The sequence below is a fragment of the Nerophis lumbriciformis genome, linkage group LG29 (assembly GCF_033978685.3).
Source record: "Nerophis lumbriciformis linkage group LG29, RoL_Nlum_v2.1, whole genome shotgun sequence".
NCBI classification, from domain to species: Eukaryota; Metazoa; Chordata; class Actinopteri; order Syngnathiformes; family Syngnathidae; genus Nerophis; species Nerophis lumbriciformis.
In genome coordinates, this window is record NC_084576.2 from 32,877,703 (window position 1) to 32,904,954 (window position 27,252).

The 27,252-nt window shown below is 39.2% G+C and overlaps 2 protein-coding genes across 3 annotated transcripts in view; both read left to right on the plus strand.

The window, feature by feature from the left end:
• Positions 1–20,439, plus strand: part of LOC133572376 (plastin-1-like) — a 47,249-nt gene extending 26,810 nt beyond the window's left edge. For both annotated transcript variants that reach the window (XM_061925312.1, XM_061925314.1), the window contains 7 exons: positions 1,499–1,694; positions 3,265–3,343; positions 7,927–8,041; positions 8,113–8,246; positions 17,231–17,354; positions 19,886–20,019; positions 20,093–20,439. In XM_061925312.1, the coding sequence (XP_061781296.1) occupies positions 1,499–1,694; positions 3,265–3,343; positions 7,927–8,041; positions 8,113–8,246; positions 17,231–17,354; positions 19,886–20,019; positions 20,093–20,231 (921 nt within the window). In that variant the 3' untranslated portion in view covers positions 20,232–20,439. The remainder of the gene's footprint in view (positions 1–1,498; positions 1,695–3,264; positions 3,344–7,926; positions 8,042–8,112; positions 8,247–17,230; positions 17,355–19,885; positions 20,020–20,092) is intronic.
• Positions 20,440–22,163: 1,724 nt separating this feature from the next.
• The window catches only part of atr (ATR serine/threonine kinase), a 123,664-nt gene continuing 118,575 nt past the window's right edge, over positions 22,164–27,252 (plus strand). Inside the window, exons 1-3 of the mRNA XM_061924475.2 lie at positions 22,164–22,239; positions 23,680–23,832; positions 23,899–24,770. Of these exons, the coding sequence (XP_061780459.2) occupies positions 23,727–23,832; positions 23,899–24,770 (978 nt within the window). The 5' untranslated portion in view covers positions 22,164–22,239; positions 23,680–23,726. The remainder of the gene's footprint in view (positions 22,240–23,679; positions 23,833–23,898; positions 24,771–27,252) is intronic.

A 27,252-nucleotide genomic window follows, 5' to 3' on the forward strand; every position in this document is an offset into this window, starting at 1 on the left:
CAAAGATCCTCTAAATGACATTAACTCTCTAATGTTTTCAAGGATCTAATACAAAAACACTAGTCAAAGATCCTCTATGACATTAACACTCTAATGTTTTCAAGGATCCAATACAAAAACACTAGTCAAAGATCCTCTTTATGACATTAGCACTCTTAAGGACCTAATACAAAAACACCAGTCAAAGATCCTCTATGTGACATTAGCACTCTGCTGTTTTAAAGGATCTAATACAAAAACACTAGTCAAAGATCCTCTATATGACATTAGCACTCTTAAGGACCTACTACAAAAACACCAGTCAAAGATCCTTCATATGACATTAGAACTCTGCTGTTTTAAAAGATCCAATACAAAAGCACTAGTCAAAGATCCTCTATATTACATTAGCACGCTGCTGTTTTAAAGGATCTAATACAAAAACACTAGTCAAAGATCCTCTACATGACATTAGCACTCTTAAGGACCTATTACAAAAACACAGTCAAATATCCTCTATGTGACATTAGCACTCTGCTGTTTTAAAGGATCTAATACAAAAACACCAGTCAAAGATCCTCTACATGACATTAGCACTCTGCTGTTTTAAAGGATCTAATACAAAAACACTAGTCAAAGATCCTCTATATGACATTAGCACTCTTAAGGACCTAATACAAAAACACCAGTCAAAGATCCTTCAAATGACATTAGAACTCTGCTGTTTTAAAAGATCCAATACAAAAGCACTAGTCAAAGATCCTCTATATTACATTAGCACGCTGCTGTTTTCAAGGATCTAATACAAAAACACTAGTCAAAGATCCTCTATATGACATTAGCACTCTTAAGGACCTAATACAAAAACACTAATCAAAGATCCTCTATATGACATTAGCACTCTTCTGTTTTAAAGGATCTAATACAAAAACACTAATCAAAGATCCTCTATATGACATTAGCACTCTGCTGTTTTAAAGGATCTAATACAAAAACACCAATCAAAGATCCTCTATATGACACTAGCACTCTTAAGGACCTACTACTAAAACACTAGTCAAAGATCCTCTATAGGACATTAGCACGCTTAAAGACCTACTACAAAAACACTAGTCAAAGATCCTCTATAGGACATTAGCACTCTGCTGTTTTAAAGGATCTAATACAAAAACACTAGTCAAAGTTCCTCTACATGACATGATCACTCTGCTGTTTTAAAGGACCTAATGCAAAAACACTAGTCAAAGATCCTCTACATGACATTAGCAATTTTAAGGACCTAATACAAAAACACTAGTCAAAGATCCTCTATATGACATTAGCACTCTGCTGTTTTTAAGGACCTTAAAACCAAAAATGCCAGTCAAAGATCCTCTGCATGAGGCGAATGCTCTGCAGTTTTTATTCATCTGCTATAAAAATGTTAGTCCCTTTAAGTCCTCAACTGGCTTCAAATTAGGGATGCCGGATGTTGCAACTTGATGCTAATTTCTGTGCTGTGGTCTGGTGGGCGTGGCAGGAGCGGGATTTGAACCAGCGGGCCGAGCTGATGCTGCGCCAGGCGGCTCGCCTGGACTGCCGGCAGTTTGTGAGCCCTCAAGACGTCACGTCTGGCAACAACAAACTCAACCTGGCCTTTGTGGCCCACCTGTTCAACTCCCATCCTGCTCTGCACCAGGTGCAGCTCAACGGCACTGAGGCAGCAGATCTGGAACGTGAGTGCCCGATCACCTTTAGCTGCACGTGCTAACACCTGTTTATGTTTCACCTTTAGCTGCACGTGCTAACACCTGTTTATGTTTCACCTTTAGCTGCACGTGCTAACACCTGTTTATGTTTCACCTTTAGCTGCACGTGCTAACACCTGTTTATGTTTCACCTTCAGCTGCACGTGCTAACACCTGTTTATGTTTCACCTTTAGCTGCACGTGCTAACACCTGTTTATGTTTCACCTTTAGCTGCACGTGCTAACACCTGTTTATGTTTCATTTTTAGCTGCACGTGCTAACACCTGTTTATGTTTCACCTTTAGCTGCACCTGCTAACACCTGTTTATGTTTCACCTTTAGCTGCACGTGCTAACACCTGTTTATGTTTCACCTTTAGCTGCACGTGCTAACACCTGTTTATGTTTCACCTTTAGCTGCACCTGCTAACACCTGTTTATGTTTCACCTTTAGCTGCACCTGCTAACACCTGTTTATGTCTCACCTTTAGCTGCACGTGCTAACACCTGTTTATGTTTCACCTTTAGCTGCACGTGCTAACACCTGTTTATGTTTCACCTTTAGCTGCACGTGCTAACACCTGTTTATGTTTCACCTTTAGCTGCACGTGCTAACACCTGTTTATGTTTCACCTTCAGCTGCACGTGCTAACACCTGTTTATGTTTCACCTTCAGCTGCACGTGCTAACACCTGTTTATGTTTCACCTTTAGCTGCACCTGCTAACACCTGTTTATGTTTCACCTTTAGCTGCACGTGCTAACACCTGTTTATGTTTCACCTTTAGCTGCACGTGCTAACACCTGTTTATGTTTCACCTTTAGCTGCACGTGCTAACACCTGTTTATGTTTCACCTTCAGCTGCACGTGCTAACACCTGTTTATGTTTCACCTTCAGCTGCACGCGCTAACACCTGTTTATGTTTCACCTTTAGCTGCACGTGCTAACACCTGTTTATGTTTCACCTTTAGCTGCACGTGCTAACACCTGTTTATGTTTCACCTTTAGCTGCACGTGCTAACACCTGTTTATGTTTCACCTTTAGCTGCACGTGCTAACACCTGTTTATGTTTCACCTTCAGCTGCACGTGCTAACACCTGTTTATGTTTCACCTTCAGCTGCACGTGCTAACACCTGTTTATGTTTCACCTGTAGCTGCACCTGCTAACACCTGTTTATGTTTCACCTTTAGCTGCACGTGCTAACACCTGTTTATGTTTCACCTTCAGCTGCACGTGCTAACACCTGTTTATGTTTCACCTTTAGCTGCACCTGCTAACACCTGTTTATGTTTCACCTTTAGCTGCACGTGCTAACACCTGTTTATGTTTCACCTTTAGCTGCACGTGCTAACACCTGTTTATGTTTCACCTTTAGCTGCACGTGCTAACACCTGTTTATGTTTCACCTTTAGCTGCACGTGCTAACACCTGTTTATGTTTCACCTTCAGCTGCACGTGCTAACACCTGTTTATGTTTCACCTTCAGCTGCACGTGCTAACACCTGTTTATGTTTCACCTTCAGCTGCACGTGCTAACACCTGTTTATGTTTCAGCGGAGAGCAGAGAAGAGAAGACTTTCCGTAACTGGATGAACTCTCTGGGTGTGAATCCATACGTCAACCACATGTACCAGTAAGTCCATCCATCCATTTTCTGCCGCTTGTCCCTTTTGGGGTCATATTTATTTTTACTAGATTGGGACCTCCATTTACAAACCCAATTGGTTCTTGAACATGATTCCTGAACCATAAAGTTGGCATCGTGGAGCAGAGTCAAAATTAATGCGATAATAATTTGTTAACTATAAGTTCCTTCAACTGCGATCATTTTTTTAACGCGCGATTAACATTTTTGACCCTCGGCCTGTTCCGTAGTTTGGGGAAATGTGTATTGTTGTGTAGTTACTGTTGAGTAAAATAGCAAGCAGAACTGCACACAGAAAGGGGAAACTTATGGAAATACATCCATCCCATCCATCCATTTTCTACCGCTTGTATATATATATATATATATATATATATATATATATATATATATATATATATATATATATATATATATATATATATATATATATATATATATATGTCTTAATAAGGTTATCCAAAAAATAGTGCTTGATACCGTAGTAGAGCGCAATATATGTATATGTGGGAAAAAAATCACAAGACTATTTCATCTCTACAGGCCTGTTTCATGAGGGGGGGTTCCCTCAATCATCAGGAGATTTTAATGGGAGCATTCGCATACCATGGTTTATATAGGGCACAGAGTGGGTGGGTACAGGCTGGCGTAGGGGCGTGGTGATTGGCTCATGTGTTACCTAGGAGGTGTTTCCGTCTGTGGCGGCATGCTGATACAATTTCGCTGCGCTTGTTGAGGGATGACAGGTCTGGACGGTAAATAATAAACAGTTTCTCTTTCAAGCATAGGTTGCATCTTTTATTACCACTATTGTAAGGTGTGCTGGATGCAAGAATTTGCCATGTTATTGAATATTCAACATTATTGTCTTTGAGGTCCCAAATGTGTTTGCTGAGTTCTGTGGTATTCCGCAGGTTTTGGTTCCTGAAAGAAGCCTTGTGATTGTTCCATCTGGTTTTGAATTCTCCCTCGGCTTGAGTTTGTGTATATATATATATATATATATATATATATATATATATATATATATATATATATATATATATATATATATATATATACAAGCTCAAGCCCCCCTAAAATATTCTTAAGCCCCCCTAAATAATTTGTTGTTTTTTTGTTGTTGTTTTTTTTTACAAATAAATGCCGACATATTCATTATAAAGTGGCCCAAATATGAGTTTAAATAAATAATCATATAACCTGTTATTATTCACTCAGTTTCCCCTCACTTCGTAGCGTAAGGTAGAGAGCCCCTTTCGTGCGTCGGTATCCAATCCATTCCACTTGTTCATATAGAAAATGCCCACATCACTCAAATTCCAGCCCGCATTTTCTCTGCGACCTTGCTTGCGGTCCTGCAGGTGTACGAAGCACATTATCTTCCTTTACAATGAGTGAAGCTGCACAAAACCTTGTGTGTGCAATTGTAAATCATTTATTTTTTAAGTTTTGTGTTTCTTGTAGAATCTATATAAAGTAATATACATAAGCCTATTGTTAAAATAATGAAAAAAAACATCATTAAATATATTTGTTTTATTGTATTGTTACATTAATAGCTGTTTTATTATTATAGGATGGCTTGTTAAACATTTAATAGGATTTTCAGAGGGAGGAAAAACCAAGACATTTAATATAAAATGTAAAATGAATAAATACATATAATATATGGTTAAAAGCCATCGTCCCGGCGAGCATTTCATTTCGTCCCGTGCATTTTTTTTAAATAATAATAATAACAATGAATAATTTCTAAGTCTTTGTTAGCCGTTTGTGAAGTTTTGTGCTCGTGCGTAACATTCGCTCGCATCCTGTGCATCTCCTGGGGGCAAAGCCTCCCCCCTGTCCTTAAAAGCTAGTGACGCCCCTGCTTTAACTTAACTTTAACTTTACACATACAAACTGTAGCACACAAAAAAGCACATTTAATAAAAAAAACCGTTATTATGGTCTTACCTTTACTTATAAGTGCGGGAACAGTGGTGTTCATGTTGGAGGAGTTGTGAATGAATGAAATATGAAATCCGTGCTGCAGACTGCAGGTGTACCTAATGGTGTGTCCTTGCAGTCGTTCACGACGTTGTTTTTGCACTTTTTGGCTTCTTGTTAAGTGACTTTTTTTGGGTGGATTCGGTCTTGCATGTGGAGGGTTTGGGTGTGGGCTTTGGTTGGTGTGGCGCTCTCGTCGGGAGGTGCAGTCTGCGGCGAAGGTGCCTTAAGCACCAGGAGGCGTGGTTACGCGTGCCTCAGCCAGTGCGTCTTCGCAGCAGTTTTATGATCGCTCAGCACAAGAAATACGTTACACATATAGAGTTGTTGACAAAATACACTGTACATTATATACCTCAGCTAACTAAACTATGGAAATGTATAATATAGTTCATATAGCAATACGGTCTCACTGCACAGCAGGCCAGCAGTTAGCCGAGTCCGTCCATGTTGAGGCACTGAGTGACGTGCCTCAACTGGCTGCTGTTCACCGCACCGTCTCTTCTCAGTATTTGAACGGCAAATGTGAAAATTCAGCGATTTTGAATAAAAATAATCTAAAACTGGTGAAGTTAAATGGAAAATAACTTTATAGTATAATCACTGGATACATATAACAATTTAATTTTTTTTTTTTCTTTTTACATTTTTTTTCTTTCCATGATGGCAGGTGAGGCCCCACCTCACCTGCCTCTAGTGACTGCATGTCACTGGTATATATATATATATATATATATATATATATATATATATATATATATATATATATATATATATATATATATATATACACACAAACACACTAGGGTTGTCTTGATACCAATATTTTGGTACTGGTACAAAATGTATTTCGATACTTTTCGATCCTTTTCTAAATAAAGGGGACCACAAAAAAATGTCATTATTGTCTTTATTGTAACAAAAAATGTTAGTGTACATGAAACATATGTTTATTATTGTCATTTAGTCCTTAAATAAAATGTTGAACATACTAGACAACTTGTCTTTTAGTAGTAAGTAAACAAACAAAGACTCCTAATTAGTCTGCAGTAACATATTGTGTCATTTATACACCTATTATTTTGTACACATTATGAGGGACAAACTGTAAAAAATGGATTATTCATCTACTTGTTCATTTACTGTTAATATCTGCTTATTTTTCTGTTTTAACATGTTCTATCTACACTTCTGTTCAAATGTAATAATCACTTATTCTTCTCTTCTTTGATACTTGACATTAGTTTTGGATGATACCACACATTTAGGTATGGATGTGATACCAAGTAGTTACAGGATCATACATTGGTCATATTCAAAGTCCTACTTGCTGACTTTATAAACGTAATACGAATTAAAAAAAGATTTGGTGACGATTAAAAATATGGATGTAATCATAGTAGTGTCGACTAGATACGCTCTCGTACTTGGTATCATTACAGTGGTTGTCAGGTTGGCATTTGTTTACATTGTGACTGTCATGACTTGGTCCTGGGGTTTAGTTTTTCTCGAACGCAACGGAAAGTTGGCTCGGGCGAGACGGGAATGAAGGTACATTTTTATTTAAACACTATAAATACAAAACAAGGAAGTAAACAAAAGGCGCGCACAATGGCGTAGAACAAACTATGAAACCAAACACTTGCACAAAGGCAAAAACTATGAACAACAAAAAACACTAACTGTGGCAATAATAAACAAAACTTACTTGGCATGGGCAAAAAGGAGCAGCGTGAACGATGGACATGAAAAAAAGAGTCAGAAATGTGCAGAGCATAAATGTGGGGATGTCACCAGAAAGACAAACTGAAAAACAATGAACTTAAATACTACAGACATGATTAACGAAAACAGGTGCGTGACTCAAAACGTGAAACAGGTGCGTGACGTGACAGGTGAAAACTAATGGGTTGCTATGGTGACAAACAAGAGTGCACAATGAGTCCAAACGTGGAACAGGTGAAACTAATAGGTAATCATGGAAACAAGACAAGGCAGTGAAAAGCCAGAAACTAAAAAGTCCAATAACTAAACAAAACATGACTAAGACAAAACATGATTACACAGACATGACAGTGACGGTGGTGAGCTATTGTATCCTCCTACGGTGTGTAGTGAAGCATGTTTAGCTATTCGTCGTCCTCCAGTGATAATGTACTCGTAAGAAACTTACTCTATTTGTCGCCATGGAGACCAGGATTAGTGATTTAGAAGTAGCTAAAACACTGCGGATGGACGTTAGCGAGCTAGCCATGTGTTAAAGCAGCTCTTCCTGAGGGTGTTTCAGTGTTATAACTTCACCTTTATCTTTACTTTTTACACCAAAATGCGTCCATTCTCCCTTTTCTGTCTAGACACTGTGTCTGCTTGTAAGTACTCTGTGTGTGTGCGCTGCCCAACATGCTCCTCTGCTCCTAAAACAAGTGACGACGCGCCGTTATGCCTGTAAAAAAAATACAAAAAATATGGCAAACAGAGTATAGTTCCGTTTTTGATTCATTATTTGGTTTTTAGGTGGAAGTTTATTTTGAAATGTGTGTGTAGTCGAGCATCAGGATGTTGTGGTGTGTTCCACGCAGCGACCTGTGTGACGGCCTGGTCATCCTGCAGCTCTACGAGAAGGTCAAGATCCCCGTCGACTGGAAGAAGGTCAACCGGCCGCCCTACCCTGTCCTGGGTGCCAACATGAAGAAGGTGACTTGACGGCGAGCGGTGGCGCGTAACCATAGCAACGTGGCCGACCAGTCGTCTTTGTTGTGTTGAAGCTGGAGAACTGCAACTACGCCGTCGGTCTGGCTCGCAACGTGGCTCGCTTCTCCCTGGTGGGCGTCGGCGGGGAGAACTTGAACGAGGGGAGTCCCATGCACACCTTGGCACTGGTCTGGCAGCTCATGAGGAGGTGAGGAGGACACGCTCGCACTTTCATGAAGGGGAAAGTGTGAGAAATGTCAACGTTTCAAAAGCAGCTCTTCAATACTGCACTTTTTATTACAAACACAATGTGTAAATGGTAAATAAAAAGAGAAGACAACAAATTATTTTCAACTTATATTCAATTAAATAATAATAATAATTATATATTTTAATTGTAAAAGCACTTTACATTGAACAAACAATCTCAAAGTGCTACAGTGCATTTAAAAAAACATTTTAAAATTAGAAATTAAAAAAACTAAACTAGAACAACAAATAGCTGCCCCCAACAAGTAAAATAAATAGTTAAATAAAATAAAAACAGCCTAATAGCTACAACTAGCACACTTAAATCTATCAAAAGGCTTTTTTTTTTTAAAAGAAGAGTTTTTAAGCCTTTTTTAAAAAAAGCATCCACAGTCTGTGGTCCCCTCAGGTGGTCAGGGAGAGCGTTCCACAAACTGGGAGCGGCAGAGCAGAAAGCCCACGGTCTCCCTTGGGGGGCAGAGCTCTGTCCTTGGAGGTTGGAGGAGGTTAGCCTGTCCGGTTGCTCCAAAAGCTGTATGTACCTTTCAGCATTAATGGTGCCTTCACAGATGTGTAAGTTACCCATGTCTTGGCCACTAATACCATCACACATGCTGCCTTTTACACTTTCACCCTAGAACAGTCCAGATGGTTCTTTTCCTCTTTGGTCCAGAGGACACAACGTCTGGGTGTTGTTGATAAATGTCTTTGGCTTTGCATAGTAGAGTTTTAACTTGCCTTTTGGACCAGTTGTTCCTCCCAGGGAATTCAAGTCACAATTCGCTCCCAAGCTCTTTACGACACTTAAAGCTGAGCTGAAAAACCACCAGAGACAGAATAGGTATTTTGTTGAAACGTTCTCCTTTTTTCTTTTTTTCTTTTTTCTTTTTAAACTCTACCTGCCAATTTCATTGTTGACAACAGTACATTCAATTGATCATTAAACGGTAGCCATTCATCACATTTCCCCCATCCGCCATCACATTCCTGTCTGTCACACTCCGTAGCCATTGTGTCTTTTACCTCAGAATTTTTCGTCCCAGACGAAGGGTCTGGAACCCCTTACCTCAGAATTTTTCGTCCCAGACGAAGGGTCTGGAAACCCTTACTCGTTTAGGCGACGACCAATGACCCAGAGTGAGCTACACCCAACTATTAGTTTATTCGTCAATGAAACTGCCTGTCACGGTAGTCGAGACACAATGACGCGAGATGACCACTTATTTACAGCTTTTTATGTAATGGCGGACAAGGGAGAAATGCAATCAATCCATCAAAATGTCCACTCTGTGTCTGGGGTACAAACAGTGTTTGACTTACATACTTCAAGACAGACTCCTAAAGCAGATTTTAGAAAAAGGCTCTGCTTACCTTGTTTTTGTTTGGCCACTAGTGAGTCTGTCCAGAAGAGTGTAAGAGGTGTCCAATTCTCAGCGTGTTGTTGCGTTTTGGACCAGTTGCTCCTCCCAGGGAATTCAAGTCACAATTCGCTCCCAAGCTCTTTACGACACTTAAAGCTGAGTTGAAAAACCACCAGAGACAGAATAGGTATTTTGTTGTATATTTTCAAAGCTTTGCCAATATACATTTTGAGACCAGTCTAACCCTAGAACATTCTATTGCGCCTCCCAAAATGGTCTGTCTTCCCAATGCCAAAAACCCCTCTTCTCTTCCCTCTCCCTAGCCATAATACAAGCACAACGTCTCCCTAGTCATAATACATTCCAAAGAACTCAAGGTTAACACACACAGTTTACTTGCTGACAGAGCATCAAGAGAAGAAATGGAAAACACAAGCTGTTTTCAAATATGACTAAGAAATGAAAGAAGTACAACTTAAATTCGGATATATGTAAATATCTGCCTCCGACAATAGTAGAGTTTTAACTTGCACTTACAGATGTAGCGACCAACTGTAGTTACTGACAGTGGTTTTCTGGAGTGTTCCTGAGCCCATGTGGTGATATCCTTTACACACCGATGTCGCATTTTGATGCATATCGCCTGAGGGATCCAAGGTCACGGGCATTCAATGTTGGTTTTCGGCCTTGCCGCTTATTTGCAGTGATTTCTCCAGATTCTGTCATGACTAGGACTATGGCGTGGTTTGTTCTCCCGTGGTGCAAATGAACATTTGGACCATACATGGCGTGAAGGTGAAGACATATTTAATTTTACTATAACAAAAAGAACAAACTAGTGATGGGTCCGGCAACACCGATGCATCGGCGCATGCGTCGAGCTCATAGAGCAAAACCCTGTGTCGGTGCGCGTACCGCTTTTAGAAAGTCACGTGACCCATCATGAGCTGTTTTGGTCACGTGACCGATACGCCAACTGTGTCGCCTCCTCTGTGCCCTGTGAGCGGCTCTTTTCTACAGCCGGAGAAATAATAACTAAGAAAAATCGTTTAAAATGTAATACGTCGGAAAAACTTTTTTTTTTTTTTAATAAAAATGTGTAAAAAAATAAAATTAAAACAATTCCCAGTCCACAATCATCCACAACACGTTCTCTTAGATTTCCATGTTATGATACATGTTCACATTATTTATTGACTGTATCTAAAAAAGATAACAATATATTTTTATTTAAATGAAAATATGAAATAATCCTAAATGAAATACAATGACTTGGTTTATATTATTGTATATACTAGGGCAGGGGTCACCAACGCGGTGCCCGCGGTCACCAGGTAGCCCGTAAGGACCAGATCAGTCGCCCGCTGGCCTGTTCTAAAAATAGCTCAAAGAGCAGCACTTACCAGTGAGCTGCCTCTATTTTTTAAATTGTATTTATTTACTAGCAAGCTGGTCTCGCTTTGCTCGACATTTTTAATTCTAAAAGAGACAAAACTCAAATAGAATTTGAAAATCCAAGAAAATATTTTAAAGACTTGGTCTTCACTTGGAATAAGCGGTAGAAAATGGATGGATGGATGGGTCTTCACTTGTTTAAATAAATTCATTTATTTTTTTACTTTGCTTCTTATTACTTTTAGAAATACAATTTTAGAGAAAAAATACAACCTTAAAAATGATTTTAGGATTTTTAAACAAATATACCTTTTTACCTTTTAAATTTCTTCCTCTTCTTTCCTGACAATTTAAATCAATGTTCAAGTAAATTTATTTATTTTTTATTGTAAAGAATAATAAATATTTTAGCTTCTGTTTTTTCGACGAAGAATATTTGTGAAATATTTCTTCAAACTTACTATGATTAAAATTCTAAAAAATTATTCTGGCAAATCTAGAAAATCTGTAGAATCAAATTTAAATCTTATTTCAAAGTATTTTGAATTTCTTTTAAAATGTTGGTTCTGGAAAATCTAGAAGAAATACTGATTTGTCTTTGTTAGAAATATAGCTTGGTCCAATTTGTTAAATATTCTAACAAAGTGCAGATTGGATTTTAACCAATTTAAAACATGTCATCAAAATTCTAAAATTTATCTTAATCAGGAAAAATTACTAATGATGTTCCATAAATTATTTTTTTAATTTTTTCAAAAAGATTCAAATAAGCTAGTTTTTCTCTTCTTTTTGTCGGTTGAATTTTGAATTATAAAGAGTCGAAATTGAAGATAAACTGTTTCAAAATTTTATTTTAAATTTTTTCGTATTTTCTCCTCTTTTAAACCGTCCAATTAAGTGTTTTTTTTCATCATTTATTCTCTACAAAAAACCTTCCGTAAAAGGGGAAAAAAATGTACGACGGAATGACAGACAGAAATACCCATTTTTTTATATATATAAATGTATTTATTTAGCTATTCTTGTTTAAATCACACTTACGTGTAACTTACAAATGACAATATATTTATTTATTTAAGTGTGTATCAAACTGGTAGCCCTTCGCATTAATCAGTACCCAAGAAGTAGTTTTTGGTTTCAAAAAGGTTGGTGACCCCTGTACTAGGGCATCAAATCAGTGTCAGTTGAGTCGGTCCATAGGTTGCCTGTAGGGATTTTTAATGTCCAGCAGATGTCAGTATTTAGTGACACAGTATCGACACAGTATCAATACAGTTTTGCAATGTGTCGAAACGCTTCATGACGCCTCATCAACCCATCACTAGAACAAACTAAAGGCACGCACAAGGCGGAAGTACAAACTTGACAAATGAAACCAATACTTGCACGTGGGCAAAAAACTAAGGACATGAACAAAAGTCGCTAACTGTGGCATGAATCGAAAAAACTTACTTGGACAGGGCATGAAGTACGCAGAGGTAAACAGAGTGTGACAGGGGTATGGATGTCGCCAGACAGACAGCCTGGCAACTGGACGCTTAAATAATAGTGACATGATTAAAGACAGGTGCGTGAGTCGTGAGGGCAGGTGAAAACGAATGGGTTGCTATGGTGACAAACAAGAGTGCACAATGAGTCCAAACGTGGAACAGGTGAAACTAATGGGTAACTATGGAAACAAGACAAGGGAGTGAAAAGCCAGAAACTAAAGAGTCCAATAACTAAACAAAACAAAACATGACGTGACTAAAACAAAACATGATTACACAGACATGACAGATTCTCTGAACCTTTTGATGATATTACGGAGCGTAGATGGTGAAATCCCTAAATTCCTTGAAATATTGAGAAATGTTGTTCTTAAACAATTTGTTGTTGACAAAGTGGTGACCCTCGCCCCGTCCTTGTTTGTGAATGACTGAGCATTTCATGGAAGCTACCAATCATGGCACCCACCTGTTCCCAATCAGCCTGTTCACTCGTGGGATGTTCCAAATAAGTCTTTTACGAGGATTCCTCAACTTTCTCAGTCTTTTTTGCCACTTGTGCCAGTTTTTTCGAAACATGTCACAGGCATCAAATTCCAAATGAGCTAATATTTGCAAAAAATACCAAAGTTTCTCAGTGTGAACATGAAATATCTTGTCTTTGCAGTCTATTCAATTGAATATAAGTTGAAAAGGATTTGTTGTATTCTCTTTTTATTTACCATTTACACAACGTGACAACTTCACTGCTTTTGGGGTTTGTATAATTAGATCTGGTTTAATGGATACAAGGAAACACATAAAGTCACCTTGTTTTTCCATGCCACTGGTACTTTAAGATGTTGGTGTTTTTTTATGTTTTTCTATGTTGTGTGCCTTTTTTTGTTTTTTCTATGTTTTTTTTTTTTCTATGTTTCTCTGCCTTTTTTTGTTTTTTATAAAGCAAAATATGCAACATTCCCCTCTCGCCCCCAATGATCTAAATGTAATATTTGATACCAGGTAACTGGAGCTTTGAATAGGTCAGTAATTCATAACATTGTATTTGATTTTAATATCAATATCAATAACAATAATAAGCTCGGTTAGTAGAGCGGGCGTGCCAGCAACTTGAGGGTTCCAGGTTCGATCCCCGCTTTGGCCATCCTAGTCACAGCCATACTTGCCAACCCTCCCGATTTTCCCGGGAGACTCCTGAATTTCAGTGCCCCTCCCGGAAATCTCCCGGGCCAACCATTCCCCCAAATTTCTCCCGATTTCCACCCGGACAACAGTATTGGGGGCGTGCCTTAAAGGCACTGCCTTTAGCGTCCTCTACAACCTGTCGTCACGTCCGCTTTTCCTCCATACAAACAGCGTGCCAGCCCAGTCACATAATATGAATGAATGAAATAAGTTTATTTCGGTCATATAATCAACCGTCAACCATTAACCATTTTGTGTGACCAGTTTAAGAGTACAGACTATACATATACAGTATAACAATCATACACATTTACACACAAAAGGAAAAGAAAAGAAAAGAAAAAGCATGACCGAAAAAGGAATAAGCTGAAGCCAAAGCTTACAGGTAAAAGCCAGTAAATTAGAATATTTTGAAAAACTTGATTTATTTCAGTAATTGCATTCAAAAGGTGTAACTTGTACATTATATTTATTCATTGCACACAGACTGATGCATTCAAATGTTTATTTCATTTAATTTTGATGATTTGAAGTGGCAACAAATGAAAATCCAAAATTCCGTGTGTCACAAAATTAGAATATTACTTAAGGCTAATACAAAAAAGGGATTTTTAGAAATGTTGGCCAACTGAAAAGTATGAAAATGAAAAATATGAGCATGTACAATACTCAATACTTGGTTGGAGCTCCTTTTGCCTCAATTACTGCGTTAATGCGGCGTGGCATGGAGTCCATGAGTTTCTGGCACTGCTCAGGTGTTATGAGAGCCCAGGTTGCTCTGATAGTGGCCTTCAACTCTTCTGCGTTTTTGGGTCTGGCATTCTGCATCTTCCTTTTCACAATACCCCACAGATTTTCTATGGGGCTAAGGTCAGGGGAGTTGGCGGGCCAATTTAGAACAGAAATACCATGGTCCGTAAACCAGGCACGGGTAGATTTTGCGCTGTGTGCAGGCGCCAAGTCCTGTTGGAACTTGAAATCTCCATCTCCATAGAGCAGGTCAGCAGCAGGAAGCATGAAGTGCTCTAAAACTTGCTGGTAGACGGCTGCGTTGACCCTGGATCTCAGGAAACAGAGTGGACCGACACCAGCAGATGACATGGCACCCCAAACCATCACCCAACCATGCAAATTTTGCATTTCCTTTGGAAATCGAGGTCCCAGAGTCTGGAGGAAGACAGGAGAGGCACAGGATCCACGTTGCCTGAAGTCTAGTGTAAAGTTTCCACCATCAGTGATGGTTTGGGGTGCCATGTCATCTGCTGGTGTCGGTCCACTCTGTTTCCTGAGATCCAGGGTCAACGCAGCCGTCTACCAGCAAGTTTTAGAGCACTTCATGCTTCCTGCTGCTGACCTGCTCTATGGAGATGGAGATTTCAAGTTCCAACAAGACTTGGCGCCTGCACACAGCGCAAAATCTACCCGTGCCTGGTTTACGGACCATGGTATTTCTGTTCTAAATTGGCCCGCCAACTCCCCTGACCTTAGCCCCATAGAAAATCTGTGGGGTATTGTGAAAAGGAAGATGCAGAATGCCAGACCCAAAAACGCAGAAGAGTTGAAGGCCACTATCAGAGCAACCTGGGCTCTCATAACACCTGAGCAGTGCCAGAAACTCATCGACTCCATGCCACGCCGCATTAACGCAGTAATTGAGGCAAAAGGAGCTCCAACCAAGTATTGAGTATTGTACATGCTCATATTTTTCATTTTCATACTTTTCAGTTGGCCAACATTTCTAAAAATCCCTTTTTTGTATTAGCCTTAAGTAATATTCTAATTTTGTGACACACGGAATTTTGGATTTTCATTTGTTGCCACTTCAAATCATCAAAATGAAATGAAATAAACATTTGAATGCATCAGTCTGTGTGCAATGAATAAATATAATGTACAAGTTACACTTTTTGAATGCAATTACTGAAATAAATCAAGTTTTTCAAAATATTCTAATTTACTGGCTTTTACCTGTATATTTGCCTATCCTATACCTTCACTGAAAATAAGATTACCTGGAACATCAATGTTAAAAAAAAAAAAAAAATCAAAATCAATGGGATGAAAGTAATTGTTACTATATTTTATCATTTTCAATTATCTCACCTTTCAATGTTTTCTTAAACCTTAACAAAGAAGTACATGTCTTCAACTCATCACTGAGCTTGTTCCACCATTTAACTCCTAAAACTGAAATACATTTGTATTTAATATTTGTTCTTGCTTTACCTATTTCAAAAATCAATACCCCCCGTAAATTATGGTTTTCTCCTCTTAATTGAAATAAACTAAGAATACAAGCTGGAAGGCTGTTGTTCTTTACTCGAAACATCATTTCCATTGTTTTTAAAAACACAATATCTGAACATTTTAACACATTAGAACTTATAAATAATGAATTGGTATGTTCATAGTAGCACGCTTTGTGTATTATTCTAATGACCCTTTTTTGAAGTTTAATTATTGGCTCTATGTTTGTTTTATAAACATTTCCCCAAACTTCAACACAATATGTTAAATATGGAAAAATAAAAGAATAATATAACATATGCAGACATTTCTTATTCAGCATGTGTTTTACTTTATAAAGAATGGCAATGGATGTTGATATTTTTCCCTTTATATATTCAATATGCGGTTTCCAACATAATTTATGATCAATTATTATTCCCAAGAATTTAGTTTCATATACTCTATCAATTTCCACTTGATTTAATTGTAATTTTACTTCACGATTTGTCCTTGCACTACTAAACACCATAAATTTAGTTTTCTTATCATTTAATGATAACTTATTGATATCAAACCATTTTTTTTTAATCAACTCAACCTCTATTACCCTCAACACTTCCTTCAAGTCTTCTCCTGAACAATATACATTTGTATCATCTGCAAACATAATACATTTCAATTTATTAGATACTGAACAAATATCATTTAAATATAGTATAAATAACTTAGGTCCCAATACCGAGCCTTGTGGAACCCCACAAGTTACTCTTCTTGACTGTGATTTAGTCTTATTGATTTCCACATATTGAGATCTATTACTTAAATAACTACTTAACCACTCTTGTGAAACACCTCTTATGCCATAGTTTTCCAATTTTTGCAGAAGTAAGGATAGTAAGTAATATCTACGGCTTTTGCACGCACACAAGTGAATACAATTCATACGTGGTCAACAGCCATACAGGTCACACTGAGGGGTGGCCGTAGAAACAAGTTTAACACTGTTACAAATATGTGCCACACTGTGAACCCACACCAAACAAGAATGACAAACACATTTCGGGAGAACGTCCGCACCGTAACACAACATAAACACAACAGAACAAATACCCAGAAACCCCTTGCAGCACTAACTCTAACTACTATATACACCCCCCGCTACCACCAACCCCACCTCAACCCCTAGTGGCCTGGCATGCGTATTTCAGCTTTTCAAGGCGTCTGACGACCTGAAATATTTGTGTTTTCCAGCCCAATGAAATGTAAACATTGAAATGATGTGTCAGGTACACAATGCTGGTGCTGTCACACCTGGGGGATGGAGAGAAGGTCGGAGAGCAGATCATCCTCAACTGGGTCAACAGCACCCTGACTAAAGCACGCAAGGACACACACGTCAGCAGCTTCAAGGTGTGTGTGTGCGGGTGTGTGTGTGTGTGTGTGTGTGTGTGTGTGTGTGTGTGTGTGTGTGTGTGTGTGTGTGTGTGTGTGTGTGTTCTTGTATTTCTACCCTTCTTGAGATATCAAGAAGGAAAAGTATATTCCATATGAGGAGGTGTGAACAAGTGATGACATAAATCATGGTCCCAATAACATTGCATCTAATAGAGAGGCAAATACTAGAGTCCGTGAACATTGCTCCAAAGTCAAGATTTTTTTGTTGATTTAATGTGCATAGAAAAGTAAACATTGACAGGTGCAAAGGCAGCAATATATGATAAAACAAGCTAAAGAAGGACTTCCCTCTTTATTACCTGAAAAAAGCCGTCAGGTGAACGGCTGATTTTAGGACTTCCTGTGCTGACGTAAGACAAGCCATATGTGACCATAGGATGAACAAATACACTACAAGACTAAGACTATAGTGGCCATTAACAGTCAGCTTCTACAGCTGGGTAGCCCAATATGCGGCACAGGGGCCATCTGTGGTCCCTGACTCCTTTGTCATCGGCCTTAAGCACGTTACAAAACAACAAAAAATGGAGATCTCATTTGCACCCCCTGGTGGGGAACTCTATCAAAATGAGGGTGGTCCCGAAAAGGAGGGATTTTTCAAATGGACTGTGTGTCGCTTTTAAAAGTGCTCCCCCTCTGGTCAACATATGAAATAACAAGTGTGTGTAGGAAATTGAAATGCGCCCCCTTTGGCCAAAGTTAATTTAAAAAAAAATAATAATAATAATAAATAATTTAAAAAAAAATTATTATATATATATATATATATATATATATATATATATATATATATATATATATATATATATATATATATATATATATATATATATATATGTATATAGAGACATACTGTAATAACTTGAAGTAAATAATGAAGATTAAAAACCAATTACAAACAAAAAATTCCCCCCAAAAATAAATGAACTAAAAGCAGTCTTTTTCTCACAAAGTGTCGGCTTTTTTCTTAAAAAATTGGGAATTTCTCATATTCTTTCTGTTTCTGTAATATTGCAATATTTTCTCGTGAAATTACTACTTTTTTTTACGTAAAATTATTACTTTTTAATGCAAAACGGCGACATTTGTCATATAAAATTTTGACTTTTGTCACAATATTGTGATATTGTATCCTTTGGAGTATTTTTGGAGTAAAATGATGACTTATGTCATAATTTTGCCAAGTAAAATTGCGATTATTATTATAATACTGCCAACATTTTAAAGTTTTCTTATAAAATTGTGACTTTTGTCGCGTAAAATGACGACTCTTTTCTTAAAACTGCCAAAATATTAAGCTTTTCTGGTAAAATTGTGACTATTATTGAGTAAAATTCCAACTTTTATCATAATATTGCACAAATGTTCAGTTTTTCTGAGTAAAATGACGACTTTTATTATAATACTGCCAACATTCTAAGTTTTTCTTGTGAAATTGTGACCTTTTTCTTGTGAAATTCCAACTCATTTTTCACAACAAGCTTTTTTATTTGCATAATATGTATATATTATTAATGTTGTAAATACACTTCTTTATATATCTAGAAAGGCTGGTCCTAAAGAGGTAGGCATTTTTCAAGAAGGTAACAAATACAAGAATGTGTGTGTGTGTGTGTGTGTGTGTGTGTGTGTGTGTTCTTGTATTCCTACCCTTCTTAAGACATGAAGAAGGAAAAGTATCTTCCATATGAGGAGGTGTGAACAAGTGATGACATAAATCATGGTCCCAATTGCATTGCATCTAATAGACAATGTCTCATTTGCACCCCTGCTGGTGACATCTATCAACATTAGGGTGGTCCCAAAAAGGAGGGATTTGTCAAATTATAAAAGTGCTCCCCCTCTGGTCAACATATGAAATAACAAGTGTGTGTAAGAAATTGAAATGCGCTCCCTTTCGTCAAAATTAATTAAAAAAAACTAAAATAAATATGTATATAGAGACATACTGTAATAACTTGAAGTAAAAAATGAAGATTAAAAAACAATTACAAACAAAAAAATAAATAAATAAATAAAATGTTACCTTTTGTACTTGCATAGTATGTATATATTATTAATGTTGTAAATACACTTCTTTATATATCTAGAAAGGCTGGTCCTAAAGAGGTAGGCGTTTTTTGGAGGTCTCAAGCTAAGAAATACAAAAATGTGTGTGTGTGTGTGTGTGTGTTTATGCTGCCCTTTTTTGCTGCAGCTGTTACATATACTGTAATACTGTACATGGTAATTGGGATTTGTTATATATTGTATATATTATATAAAAATATATATCAGTATATATTATATACTGATATATATAATATGTAAATATTACATATATGTTATATTTTATATTGCTCCTATGGTACATTTTTAGTCTACTTTATACCTGCATTATCCTTTCCATCCTTTTTAACTGCGATGCTGTGTGGGCCAGTTTCCCTTGTGGGTCATTAAAGTGTGTGTAAGTGTGTGTTAAAAGAGGCCATTCTGTGCCCCGGCAGGACCTGGACATCAGCACCAGCCTGCCGGTGTTGGATCTGATGGACGCCATGGTACCCGGTACCGTCAGGTGGGACATGGTGAAGAGACCGGAGCGAGGCGTGCTGAAGACTGCAGACAAAGTCAACAATGCCAAGTAAAAGCTGCAGCTGGCACACATTGACTAACATCATCATCGTCGTCATCGTCGTCTTCTCGTCTCATTGCAGATACGCGATCTCATTGGCTCGCAAGATGGGAGTTCGCGTCTACGCGCTTCCCGACGACTTGGTGGAGGTCAACCCCAAGATGGTGCTGACGTTGTTCGCCTGCCTCATGGGCCATGGCTTAAAGAAGGCCCACCACTAAAAAGAAACTAACAAAAAAAACACATCTCCATTTGTCGCTTCTTTCATTTTCTATGATAGTCGCTTGAAAAACATCATTTTGACAATCATGTAACAATCCTGTGATTTTATCACTGCTTGGTGTTTCTCTCACTTTGATTTCATTGTCACCAGTGGACAAGACAAACGCAGACTTCTAAACTTTTGCAGAACTGTAAATCCTTCATTTGCTGCTCAATCTTACAGAGCCCCTAAAGGGACATGGGGGAATTATTATTATTTTTTATTTTTTTTAGACATGTATCTCGTGCACACGAGAAACTTTTTATAAAGTTATGAAAAAAATAAAAAATAAAAATGTGTAATTTTTTTTTGACATGTATCTCATGTCAAAAAACAAAAATTATTATTATTTATTTATTTATTTATAACTTTATAAAAAGTTTCTCGTGCGCACGAGATACATGTCTAAAAAAAATAAAAATAAAAATAAAAATATTAAAAAAATAATTTCCCCCATGTCCCTTTAGGGGCTCCGTACAATCTTTATGTCCTTCAGTGTAAACATGGCGTCAGATAAAACTAATAAATTATTATAACTGTCAGTTCTCCATTGTGTGTTAATGATTATACAGTATTTACATATTGTTTTTGAAATACAACATACACACTATAGTGCCAAAAGTATTTGGCCACCTGCCTTGACTCACATATGAAGTTGAAGTGCCATCCCATTCCTAACCCATAGGGTTCAATATGACCTTTTGCAGCTATTACAGCTTCAACTCTTCTGGGAAAGCTGTCCACAAGGTTGCGGAGTGTGTTTGTAGTTTATAGTGTTTATTTGGTGGTGTACAGCCCTTTGTTCTTCAACTTTGGCTGTTTTTAAAGGGCTTTATAAACAAAGTTGGTATGGTATGTTATGGTATGAATTATGATTACTTTGATGATTTTTTTTATTTTCTATTTTGCCTTCTTGTATTTGTCTGTATAGCTAATTAAATTGCCTTCCGTACGAATTGTGCTCTATAAATAAAGTTGCCTTGATTATAAATGATACATAATGATACAAAATTCAACCTATTGTTACTATAACAATCTACAAGGTTAATATAGATGGCTTCTCTTTCTTCCCCTCCATTTATCTGCTTTCTTTTGTATTTCAAGTTATCATTACATATATGTATCGTTGCATTTGAACAATTGTATTGTTGATAATGGAGGTAATTATTGTTATTATTAATTATCAATAGTGATATTTCTATTGGTATTTGTATTGCTGTAGTGTACTAATGTTCATTTTCATTTCTGTATTATTATTAAATTTCACTAGCTGCTTCTTTGCTATCACTTTTACCATCATATTTGTACATATCCTATTTGCTGATGTTGCTCTATTGTTGTTGTTGTTGTTGTTGTTATTGGTTTGTTTGCTGTTGTTGTTGTCATCTCTCTTTTTTTGTCCCTCTTTCTATCCACTCCGGCTGCACCAAATAATAATATAAATCCATTCAATAAAGTCAAATACAAATAAGGCGACAAGACAAGTATCTACATCAACAATATGATTTGTCTGAGAAACTGGACAGAACAAAAAAAAAATATTCCAGTGCGCATGCGCGGTTGCTGTACTTTTCTGACCCTCGTCGGCTTCCTTACCAAAACAGAAACGTCACTTTGGAGCGAAACTTTTTGACAAAAGTACGTGAGGGCTGTGCTCTTTCCAAGCCTTCAATGTGATACGGTAAACGATTATTCGACGGCCATGGAGGGTCTGGAGATGTCTGCGATGATTCCTGCTTTACAGGAGCTTGCGAGGTAAACTGCGGCTAAACTGGGGCTAGGCTAGCTCAACGTAAACACGTGTTTCTGGAAGAGCGACACGTGGCGAGATATGATGAATAAAGTGTATATTAATTATTAAATGTGTTGTTTCAGTGCCAGTGCGCGGGAATACGAGCAGGCTGTGCAGAAAGCGCGGGAGATTCTGTGTCAGTTTATCGACCGCATCCTGACCGACGTGGATGCCGGTGAGTCGGAATAAACTCTCCCATAACGCGGCTTTATATTTATATATATGTTGTATTCATGTATATGTTATCCATATTGTCACCACCAGGTGAGTATTTATATATTTAGTGGGCATTGTTAAGTCTACCAAGTCGTTTTGCGTCCTCGGCGCCTAATTATGACGTCATCGAATGTTTTTTGGTCACACTAGTTATTTCTGTATGTCAATAAGCCACGATTCCAGCCTATAACTGTACACATTACTATGTATATACAGTCGTGGTTAAAAGTGTATATACACTTGTAAAGAACATCATGTCATGGCTGTCTTGACTTTACAATCATTTCTACAACTCTTATTTTTTTGTGATATAGTGATTGGATTTATTATGGGTCTACTGAAAATGTGAGCAAATGTGCTCGGTCAAAAGTAAACATACAGCAATGTTAATATTTGGTAACGGAACTTTCCTCCAGAAGGTGTTATCTTTGTCCTTGTGATGTCAGATGAAACACAAATTGGCCACAATACCCAGCAATATGTTTTGAGGAGAAAAGGTGATGCCTTCAATCCCAGGAACACCAAGCCTACCGTCAAGCATGGTGGTGGTAGTATTATGCTCTGGGCCTGTTTTGCTGCCAATAGAACTGCTGCTTTAAATGGGACAATGCAAAAAGGAGGATTAGCTCCAAATTGTTCAGGACAAGCTAAAATCATCAGCCCGGAGGTTGGGTCTTGGGCGCAGTTGGGTGTTCCAACAGGACAATGACGTCAAAAGTGGTAAAGGAATGGCTAAATCAGGCTAGAATGAAGGTTTTGGAATGGCCTTCCCAAAGTCCTGACTTAAACGTGTGGACAATGCTGAAGAAACAAGTCCAAGTCAGAAAAGCAACACATTTAGCTGAAATGCAGCAGTTTTGTGGTCAAGTGGTCAAGCAGAAGCTTGTGGATGGCTACCAAAAGCACATTTTTGCAGGTAAACTTGCCAAGGGACATGTAAGCAAATATTAACATTGCTGTATGTATACTTTTGACCCTCACATTTTCAGTAGAGCCATAATAAATTCATAAAAGAAGCAAACTTCATGAATGTTTTTTGTGAGCAACAAGTATGTGCTCCAATCACTACATCACAAAAAAATAGAAATGATTGTAAAGTCAAGACAGCCATGACATGATGTTCTTTACAAGTGTATTTACACTTTTGACCTAGTTCATAAGTTTGATTGTAAATGTTGAACTTTTTAAATAAAGGTGTGTATATATATATATATATATATATATTAAAAAAAAAGGCCACAATTCCATTTGTTGTATGCTATATATCAGCTTTTCCAATTATTTGTACACAACCAACCCTAGTCATACATTAAAAGAGAAAAACAAGTATAGTCAAAGATTGTGTATTTTGACAAGAGCAAGACAATTGATATTGTTTGTCATCTGCATTCTTGATTAGTGTCACTCGGGCTGAACAAGAAGTCGTCGTCAGAGCCCGCCTGTGTCATGCTGCTGGACTTTGTGCAGCACATCATCAAATCGTCCTCGCTCATGTTCGCCAACCCCGCCTGCCCGCCTGCCGAGTACCCGCACGCCACCCGGAGCTGCACGGGTAGGTGGACCCCTCGGACGTTGAGACGTGACTGAGAGGATAATGGTCCACACTTTGTGTCCACAGACTTCAGCAAATGGGTGATGGTGCGTTTGCTGCGCGTGGCGGCGGCCCCCGACTGCGACGTGATCCACAGCCGCGTCGGCGCCGTGCTGCGCTCGCTCATGCACTCTCTGAGGGTCCGGGCTCCGTTCATCTTCAGCCGCCTGGCACAGGACCTCGTTCTCCTGGCGTGGGAACTCGGCGCCATCCTGTGCGCGCACGTGGCCTCGCTCGCTGGGACTCGCACGCCCAGCCGGTGGCCGGCGGCGCTCGACGCCTTCGCCGTGTCGTCGCCGTGCGCCTACCTCACCCCTTCGCCTCTTTTACTGGCCTCGCCGTCGGCCTTAGAGACGCTGGCCGCCACCACGCTGGGCGTGCTGACAGACGCCGTGAAGGGAGTCGTCTCCCCGGGTGACCTCCGGGTCGCCTGGGAGACCGCCTGCTCCATTTTGGCGAACGGCAACATCCGTCTGAGGACACTCGCCATGGTGATGCTGAGGCAGCAGGTGGAGCTGCGGGGTTTCCCCGAGGCGCAGGGGCACGAGTTCTTCGCCGCCTTCCTCCACTTGCTGGAGACGCACCCAACTACGGCGAGCGTGCAACAACCGTACGACGGCGAGCTGCTTCGCCTGACGCGATGCGTGTTTTGCTCGCCGGGTGACGCTTGCACGCCGTTTGAAGCCGCCCACCTGTCGCAGCTGTTTGAGTGCGTGTGTTCTGTGGGCGAGGCTGGCGCCGCCTTGGGGACGGAAGTCGCCCAGTCGCTGTGTCACCTTTTTGGCTTCACGCTGTCACGCACGGAGGGATACGGGGACGCCGGGTTGCCGCAGAGACGGCGAGTCGCCGAGGTCTGCGGGATGCTGGCACGCACCGTGGGAGCAGAAAACCAAACTGAGGTATTATTTGTATTTACAAAAGCCAAACAGTGAAGTTGTCACGTTGTGTAAATAAGTTAAAGTTAAAGTACCAATGATTGTCACACACACACTAGGTGTGGTGAAATTTGTCCTCTGCATTTGACCCATCCCCTTGTTCACCCCCTGGGAGGGGAGGGGAGCAGTGGGCACCAGCGGTGCCGCGCCCGGGAATCATTTTTGGTGATTTAACCCCCAATTCCAACCCTTGATGCTGAGTGCCAAGCAGGGAGGTAATGGGTCCCATTTTTATAGTCTTTGGTATGACTCGGCCGGGGTTTGAACTCACAACCTACCGATCTCAGGGCGGACACTCTAACCACTAGGCCACTGAGTAGGTAATAAAAAGAGAATACAACAAATCCTTTTCAACTTATATTCAATTGAATAGACTGCAAAGACAAGATATTTCATGTTCACACTGAGAAACTTTCTTCTTTTTTGCAAATAATCATGAACTTAGAATTTAATGGCAGCAACACATTGCAAAAAAGGCATTTTTACCAGTGTGTTACATGGCCTTTCCTTTTAACAACACTCAGTAAAGGTTTGGGAACTGAGGAGACACATTTTTGAAGTGGAATTATTTCCCATTCTTGCTTGATGTACAGCTTAAGTTGTTCAACGACGTCCGCACTTTCCAAAACCAATTAGAAATGTGGACTCGTCAGACCACAGAACACTTTTCCACTTTGCATCAGTCCATCTGAGATGAGCTCGGGCCCAGCGAAGCCGGCGGCGTTTCTGGGTGTTGTTGATAAATGGCTTTGGCTTTGCTTAGTAGAGTTTTAACTTGCACTTACAGATGTAGCGACCAACTGTAGTTACTGACAGTGGTTTTCGGAAGTCTTCCTGAGCCCATGTGGTGATATCCTTTACACACTGATGTTGCTTTTTGATGCAGTACCGCCTGGGGGATCCAAGGTGTGTAATATCATGGCTTACGTGCAGTGATTTCTCCAGATTCTCTGAACATTTTGATGATATTACGGACCGTAGATGGTGAAATCCCTAAATTCTTTGCAATAGCTCTTTGAGAAATGTTGTTCTTATACTGTTGGACAATTTGCTCACGCATTTGTTCACAAAGTGGTGACCCTCGCCCCATCCTTGTTTGTGAATGACTGAACATTTCATGGAAGCTGCTTTTATACCCAATCATGGCACCCACCCGTTCCCAATTAGCCTGCTCACCTGTGGGATGTTCCAAGTAAGTCTTTGATGAGCATTCCTCAACTTTATCAGTCTTTTTTGCCACTTGTGCCAGCTTTTTTGAAACATGTTGCAGGCATCAAATTCCAAAAGAGCTAATATTTGCAAAAAATAACAACGTTTTCCAGTTCGAACGTTAAATATCTTGTCTTTGCAGTCTATTCAGTTGAATATAGGTTGAAAACGATTTGCGAATCATTGTATTCTGTTTTTATTTACGTGCCAACTTCACTGGTTTTGGGGTTTGTATTTCTTTGATCTATTTACCGATACATTATTTTCTATTGTTTTTGAACAATTCAGGGGTCACCCATCCCCTAAAATTATGATGCCACTATGTACAAGGTGTGTCAAAAAAGTTCCAGGATTTTTAGTATTTTAAATTCAAACTACAAGTTGTTCAGTACAGTAGTACCTCAACTTCAGAATGTTTTGCGATAAGAGCTGTCTCTCAGCTATTTGTTATGCTTTTAGGTCAGTGATTCACAAACTGTGGTATGTGGGCTCTATCTGCCAAAAAAAAAAAAATTTTATTAAAGTACAGTGTTTTATTTTCCTATATTCAAACTGTTACTGTTACTGACAGTGGTTTTCTGAAGTCTTCCTGAGCCCATGTGGTGATATCCTTTACACACTGATGTTGCTTTTTGACGCAGTACCGCCTGGGGGATCCAAGGTCCGTAATATCATGGCTTATGTGCAGTGATTTCTCCAGATTCTCTGAACATTTTGATGATATTACGGACCGTAGATGGTCCATCCATCCATCCATCTTCTTTCGCTTATCCGAGGTCGGGTCGCGGAGGCAGCAACCTAAGTAGGGAAGCCCAGACTTCCCTCTCCTCTGCCATTTCGTCCAGTTCCTCCCGGGGGATCCTGAGGCGTTCCCAGGCCAGCTGGGAGACATAGTCTTCCCAACGTGTCCTGGGTCTTCCCCGTGGCCTCCTACCGGTCGGACGTGCCCGAAACACCTCCCTAGGGAGGCTTTCGGGTGGCATCCTGACCAGATGCCCGAACCACCTCATGTGGCTTTGAGCTCCTCCCTGATGACAGAGCTTCTCACCCTATCTCTAAGTAGATGGTGAAATCCCTAAATTCCTTGTTGAGAAATGTTGTTCTTAAACAATTTGTTGTTGACAAAGTGGTGACCCTCGCCCCGTCCTTGTTTGTGAATGACTGAGCATTTCATGGAAGCTGCTTTTATACCCAATCATGGCACCCACCTGTTCCCAATTAGCCTGTTCACATGTGG